A 6,977-nucleotide genomic window follows, 5' to 3' on the forward strand; every position below is an offset into this window, starting at 1 on the left:
CTAAGGCAAGGGGGTCATCGGCCCGGCTGATCAGGCAGCCGAAAACCACGGAAGGAAAAAGGGAGCCGGGAGCCCCGTCTCCTTCTCGGCGTCCCCGGACTCTTCCCCTACAGCTGACCCTCGCCGGCCGGACATCGCTACAGGGCCAACTCGCCAGCTGGCTGCCCCGGGACCCCAGCGGGCAGTTCGGAGGGAAGGTCCCAGGCAGCTTCGTCGCGGTCTGCGGGGGGACTCGCGGGATCCCCCCGCGTACTGCCCTCCGATGAGCCCCCAGCCAGGCCCGGCTTCCCCCTTCACCTGCCGGGCAGAGCTCAGGCGAAGAGAGCAGAGCGGGGGGAGGGCTGCCCTCGCGTGGTCCCCCTCCCCTTTCCGGGCGCCGCCCTCGCATCCAGGCCGGCGGAGAGAAGCGGCCCGCGGCGCCTGGGCTCGGGGAGGCGGCAGGTGCCTGCCCGGCCCCTCCCTCATTACGGCGGCCGACTCGGGCAGGTGCGTCCCCCTCCGCCCCGAGGGAGCCTTTCAAGTCAGACAAAGGCGCATTGAGCTCGGCAAAGGCCTCCTTGTTCTGCAGGGCCGGTGGGGCGGAGCGGGGGAGGGTTCCCGCCTCGCCCCCCCGCCGCTTGGCTGACCCCCGCCCCGACCCCGCCTGCCGCGCCCTGGGGCCGCTGGCACGTCGGCCGCCGCACCGGCGCCGCTCGGGACAGAGCTGGCACGAAGTGGGCCGCCCTTTGGCCTGGCCCCGGGACCCCAGAAGCCCACCCCCCAAGGGTCCCGGGGAGACACGGCTCCTTCCAGAGCCGCCTGGTCCGGGGCGGGTGCCCCGGCGGGGGCCCGATCAGCCTCCTCGGTGCCTCCTTGAGGTGTCCAAAGATCCCCTGAGACCGGCCGACCCGCCCGGGCCAGAGCAGGAGCCGAGCCGGGGCCGGGCGGGCTAAGAGGCCAGGCCAAAAACCGGGTCGGGGTCAGGGGCTTGGCTGGGCTGGTGAGCGGCCCCGGCCGGAGGAAGACCTGGGCACGGAAGAGAGAACGGATGCCAAGCCACCCCCCCCGCCCCCCCTCCCGCGCGCCCCGCTCCTTCCTCGCTGCTGCTGCCCCCTGGCCTGGGACCCGCGCGCAGGTGGGCCGGCGGGGTAGGAGAGGCCGCCCCGCCCGTGACCCCCGCCTGGACTGAAGCCGCTTGAGAGCCGGACCGACACAGAGGCCGCTTTGTTCTCCCGCTTCCTCCTCCCGGCCGACTTTCGGGGGGGCACCACCCAGCACGGCCCCGATTGCTTGACTATGGTTTGAGGAGGCGTCCGAAGTGTAAACCATGGTTTACAAACACAAGACACCAAACAACTGGGGGATGCTTCGGCTGCAGGGGGTGGGGGGCGCGAGCCGAGGTCCAGAGGCCCGGTCTTGGCAGGCAAACCCTGGGGACCCCTCTCCTCCCCCCCGGGCGACCCTTCCACGGGCCCAGCTGCTCCGAAGGAGGCGGAGGACATTCGCCGTATCAGCCAGGCGTCGCTCGCGCTGGCTGGGGAGTATGGGGCTTCCCCGAGTCCCGCAAAGGACCCTCCGGCTAACTGGGGACCACCAGATTTCGTAGCGACGGTTCCTCTTTGCGATCCTCGCCCGGACTCGCCGTCCGAGAAGGCCACCCGGGGGACCGGGGCTGGGGGAAAGCCGGCTCGGCGCCCGACCGCCCCACGTTTTGGGGAGGGCCCCCCTGCCAGCCAGGGATTGGCTGCCCCCCTCCCCCGGCCTGGCTCCTCCCTGGCCCCGAGGTCCATATAGGGATCTCCGCCGGCCTTTCCGCCCACCGGCATCATGCGGGCGCAGCACAGGTGGGCGTTTGGGGGGGGGCAGGGGCAGCGCTCGCAAAGCCGCCTCGGGCTAGTCCGGAGAGCGAGAGAGGGCTGCGGGGCTCCCCGCGGGATCCTCGGGGAAGCTTCGACCGGCGCCTTCGGGAGGCCCCCGAGCCGCCGGTGTGGCTCCCCCGCCCGAGAGGGAGCCCGGAGGCCGGGCCGGGCGGCTGTGCTGCGCTCCGCCCGGCTGCCCTGACGCGCGGCCGCTTCTCCCTCCCTCCCTGCGCTGCAGGTTCCCGGCCCTGGCGGCAGCCGCGCTTCTGCTCCTGGCCGTGGTGGCCGCGGATGGTGAGATGCGCCAGTCCCGCCTGGAAGCGGCTCCGGCGGCCTCCCCGAGACTCCCGCGGGGCGGGGGCTGCTCCCCCAGGCAGCGTCCCACGGGCGCGGGGAGACTGTGTCCTGCGTGGGAGACCGCGCTGGAAAGGCTGCCGTCGCCTAGGGGGCAGCTCCGTCTCCAGGGGCCCCTGAGCCACCCCCCCCGGGGCAGTCGCTTCGCTGGGTCCCAGCTTAGCTGTGCAGCCCCCCTTAAGGGAAGCAGAGAGGTTCCCCCCCATTCTCACCCCACGGGGGATTCCCAAGCCCCGCTTCTGCCTCCCTGTCCTAGGCGTTTGGTCCACCTGTCTCCCTTATCCCTCTGTTTGCAGAGCCCCTCAGCTCGCCAGAGCCCACCTCCCCAGCCGGCAGTCAGACCCCAGGTATACTGTGGGGATCCCGCTCTTCGTGGAATCTGGAGGGTCCCCCCCCGTGGGCAGCTGATGGATTCCTAGGCTGCCTGGTTGCTGAAACCTGCCAGTCGCTGGGGCGGGGGGGGGAGTCGTGGGGGGGGGGAGGCAAGAAGCAAAAAGCAGCTCCGGACCTCCTGACCCACTGCAACAGTTAAGGGGGAAATGTCCAGCGGGGGACCCCAGCCTTTTTCTCTCCCTTTCTTCAGAGCCTGTGGCAAATTCTGAGCCCCCCATCACGGGCAAATCGGAGGCCTCTGGAGAAAGTAAGAGACTCCGCAGGAAGGGCAGTTCCCTTGGGGCCAAAGCTATCGAGATGGGGGGGGGGGGAAGCTGCCCATGGTGGATCTCAGTTGATCTCCATGAAGGGGTCTTCAGCCCCCAGCAGCAGCGCAGAAGCTGTTTGCATCAGTCTTGAAAAGCAGGACCTGACTGGGGTGTGTGTGTGTGTCCTTTTTCAATCTCTCCTGGAGGGGGTGCTTTGGGTGGGGAATTTGGGGAAGGGGTGCTTGGGGGACAGATGCGCGTCTGCTCCCTTCTCCAAGCTTCCTCTCCTCCTCCTGCCAGACGTCCTTTGACACCTCTGCCTTTCTCTGCCCAGGTGAGAGCGCCAGTCCTGGGGAGCAGGCAGCGACAGGTAAGTTGGAGGGCAGTCTGGGCGCCTCCCTCCCTCTCCGCCCCCCATTCGGGCTCTTCGCAGCTCAGCCTCTTTCTGCGGGTGCCTGCCCTGGAAACCACCCCCCAGCCTGGCCTTACTCCCCCCTCTTTCTGGGCAGGTGTGGCCCCCGTGAGCTTTGCGCAGGCGGATCGATCCCACACCGAGGAGATCAATGGGGACCTGCTGCACAGCGACGCCTCCAACTTTGGCTCCCTCAGCCTGGACCTTCTCCCCGGAGACACACAGAGCGGTGGGTGGGCGGAAAGGGCTCCCCCTATGGAGCTGCTGCAGGGGAGGTGGGGGAGGGGGACCGGCCCCGTGTCCCACAGCTAGGAGGGAAGCCCCAGTTGGGCCAGACCAAGCTGCCCAGGGCTTCCTGGGGCTGTCCGGCCTGCGAGGCCACAAACCGGGCTCCATCCTCCCCTGCCACCTGCCTCGGCCACGCTTTGATGCTTGGGGTCTTTGTTTCCACAGGCCCAGCCATGGAGGAGCCGGCCCACTCGCAGGAGTCCCAGGAAAGTAAGTCCTTCCTGGGTTGGGAATCACAGCCCTTGAAGGGGCAGCGTCCTTCTTCTTACACTCCGGCACCAGTTCTGGGTCCAGGCTCTCAAGGGAGGGGGGGCGCACCTGGCTATGGGTTAGGGCTGGCCGGGGATGGGGGAGGGGTGTAGAGCCAGGGGTCCTGTGTTTGCATCCTACCCTCTTCCCTTTCCAGGCTTGGACCATGAAGGCGATTCGGAAGAGTCCCTGACATCCCCAGGTAAGTGTCCCTGGCAGCGCTCTGCCCGCCTCTTGCCCCCTTGAAAGAGCAGGCTGCCAATCGGGGGTTGACCAAACCCTCCCAGGGTCGTCACCTTCCCACCAGGTGGGGGAAAGAGGCTTTGGGTTCGCGAGGCGTGCGAAGGCCGGGCCTCGCATCGCATCCCTTCCGTTGTCTCTGCAGCTGCTGAGGGACTTTCCACCAGGGGCCCTGGCACCCGGGCACGCCCCAGTCGGTGGCACAGCATTAGTGCCTTTGCTTTGGAGGCAGAGCACGGGGCCCTGCTTCCACCAGCAGGAAAGCTCATCAGGGCTCGGTTTGGCAGGTCGGCCAAGCAGAGCTGCGGTTGCGGGGGGGGGGGGGCTCTGGGGGCGAAAGCCAGCTCTGTCCTGATCCCCCCGGAGCCCTTCCTCTGAGAGGTAACGAGGGTCTCCTCTCCTCCACAGGCATGTGAGGAGGGCTGCTGCCACCTCTTCCCGCCCTTCCTGAGGATCCTGCGATGCCCCAGCTGACCGCAAGGACTTGCCTGCTCTTGCGCTATCTGACCCGCCACTCGGCCTCTCCCGGGTTCCTGCCCCAGCTAGGCACAGAAGAGGGATGTTTGTGTGTGTGTGTGTGTGTGTGTGTGCGTGCATACAATATGGGAGAGAAGACAATGGCACCAGGCTTTCATCTGACACCGGTGGCATCCTCATGTCTTCTAACACAGGGGTTCCTAACCGCTTTATGACGTGTGGACTTCAACTCCCAGAATTCCTCAGCCAGCAAGTCATAAAGTGGCCACGGTTGGGGACCCCCGCTCTAAAAGGCCCCCTGGCCAGGAGCGAGGCTGCAGCTGCTTTTCAGGGGAAGGAATTGAAGGGGGCTTGGGGGGGGCTTGGCCAGCCCTTGCTCTAAAGCAGAGGTGGGGGAACGATGCCCCTTTTATGACTTGTGGACTTCGACTCCCAGAATCCCTGAGCCAGCATGAAATTCTGAGCATGGCTGGCTCAGAAATTCTGGGAGCTGAAGTCCACAAATCATAAGAGGGGCATCATCCCCATCCCCCACCCCCGCTCTAAAGCATAAACATCCATGTGCCCCAGTCCCATCCCCATCAACACTTGGGGGCAGCGGTACCAAAATGGGCCTGTGGGAGGAAATCAGTGCCCAGAGAGCAACTAATCCACTCTCCCCACTTAATTTCTCTGCTGCCCACCACGTCCCTGGCTGGACCACCTGGGGGTGGGACGGAAGGAAACGGGCCAGGAAATGGGGGGCCCAGGCCTGCAGAGGGGAGGAGGGGCCCGAGGCAATCTGGCACAGAGGCTCAACGGCTCAACTTCCAGGATGTAGATGAGACCGCCCCCCCCTCGGCTACAGAGGGGTCTTCCCCCCAGAATTGACAAGTGACTCCCTTAGGATTCTACGGAATGGATGCCAAGCAGAACTCGCTTTATTGCCCCCCCATCCGTCTAGAGCCACCCAGGCTGGGGAACCTGCAGTTCAGTGGCAATCTTTGGGGCTTTGAATTTGTGAACTATGTGAGGCTTGTGGACTATGGAAGCTGACCCAGTTCTGTGTGTGTGTGTGTGCGTGTGTGTGCATGTGCTCTAGGTTTTCCCTTGACCCCTGTAGCGGTGGTGGGCTCTGCCTTTGCTCTTGCTGGCTGCTTGTTCAGCCCCTCCCCTTCTGTAAGACGCACAGCCTTTGTAACCAATAAAGATGTACAAACCGCGGTTGGTCTCAGTGTGGCCCCTCCCCAGCCAGGAAGGCGCTATCTTGCGTGCTGCCCTCCCCATGGGCGCCCTCCCCACAGCTCGGCAAGGCCCACCTAACAGCCCTTGGGAGCGGGATAGGGGCACGTCCTGATCCGAGAACTTGCCCTCAGATCCCAAGCATGTGGAACTCATGCCCACCCCGTGGCCCGTCATGCAGGGGAGGCCCTCCGCGTTCTGCCGTCCTCTTGCATCACACGCTCTCCAGGTTTGCCCACTGAGGTGGTGGCCACAAACCTGCCCCGCGAGAGGGCCGGGAATCTCGGCCAAGCCAGGCGGGACCTGCAACATGTGGGGCAGGGCAGGCCAGGCCAAGCTCCAACTGCAAGAGGGGGAGGGGGGTTGAGTGGGGGGTGGCGGCTGAGGAATAGCCACACGGATCTCCTCATCCCAAGAGGTTCCGTGGTGGGCCTCCAGTGAGGAGGCTCACCAACATCCCTTCCCAACTGCTGTGGCTCCATTGGGCAGCTGGACCCTCCTGCCTCCCCCTTCAGACCGGCCCCGAAGGTGCCCTGGGCCCTCCCGCTGCTCCCACAAGCCCAGCTCCCCCAGGGGCCCCGAGGCGGTCCAGGCCCGAGAAGAAGGCTCTTCCTGGGATGGGAGCCCTGGAGCGACCCCCCTTCTCTTCGCCTCCAGAGAGGGCTGAAGGCAGGCTGGGCCCCTTTGCTGAAGGGGCCGCCGAGGGGCTCCAGGGCTGTGTGAAGGAGGGTCGCAAGGTCTCCCTTCGGACAGGCTGCCCGAGGATGCGCCCGCCTGCCGCCCTTTCTGCCGGGTGGGGGCACCTGCCAGCCTGGCCCACGGAAGAGGCAAGGAAGCGCCTGGCAGCCAGAGGCAGCAGGTGGGCAGTGAGTTTGGGAAAGCTGGGATTGCGCCGAGGGGAGAAGGCTGGCTTCCACTTCCACGACCCTGAGTGCCAGGGGGAGGTCACCCCCTCGCCAGACTCCTTGAAGGAGGGGGCGGCAGAGGATTCTGCAAGAACCTCTCAGAGACACAGAGGGGCTGGATGGAAGAGGGCGGTGGGCTCGGGATGCAGACTCAGAGTAAACCAAGGCCACCGGGGGGGGGGGAAGGTTATTCCCGAGGAGGCTGCTGGACCGGGACCAGGCTGGCCACTGCTGGCCCCCCCTCCTGGGCCGGCCTTCTCAGACGTTCCCCCAAAGAACCGGCCGCTTCCAAACCCCAAGTGCAGCAGAAGGGCGGCGTCCGAGGCAACAAAGCTGATACCGGGACGGGCCG

At 66.3% G+C, this 6,977-nt stretch overlaps 1 protein-coding gene across 2 annotated transcripts; it reads left to right on the plus strand.

Annotated features, from left to right (window-relative positions):
- On the plus strand, positions 1–5,690 carry LOC310637987 (uncharacterized protein). 2 transcript variants are annotated; one of them, XM_083358622.1, is made up of 9 exons: positions 1–486; positions 2,077–2,132; positions 2,489–2,539; positions 2,776–2,832; positions 3,168–3,203; positions 3,343–3,474; positions 3,699–3,743; positions 3,940–3,984; positions 4,431–5,690. In XM_083358622.1, the coding sequence occupies exons 1-9, from the start codon at positions 263–265 to the stop codon at positions 4,436–4,438; spliced, it is 654 nt and encodes a 217-aa protein (XP_083214748.1). In that variant the 5' UTR covers positions 1–262; the 3' UTR covers positions 4,439–5,690. The 2 variants fall into 2 exon arrangements, with proteins under 2 accessions (XP_083214748.1, XP_083214749.1); XM_083358623.1 differs by lacking the exon at positions 1–486 and adding an exon at positions 1,690–1,823.
- The last annotated feature ends 1,287 nt before the right edge of the window (positions 5,691–6,977 follow it).

The sequence above is a fragment of the Vipera ursinii genome (assembly GCF_947247035.1).
Source record: "Vipera ursinii genome assembly, chromosome: 3".
NCBI lineage: Eukaryota > Metazoa > Chordata > Lepidosauria > Squamata > Viperidae > Vipera > Vipera ursinii.

Coding starts and splice junctions, on each gene's coding strand:
- LOC310637987 (XM_083358622.1), top strand. CDS start 263: ATGAGCCCCCAGCCAGGCCCGGCTTCCCCCTTCACCTGCCGGGCAGAG. Junction 487..2,076: donor ACGGCGGCCGACTCGGGCAG/GTGCGTCCCCCT, acceptor CCTGCGCTGCAG/GTTCCCGGCCCTGGCGGCAG. Junction 2,833..3,167: donor ATCGGAGGCCTCTGGAGAAA/GTAAGAGACTCC, acceptor TTCTCTGCCCAG/GTGAGAGCGCCAGTCCTGGG.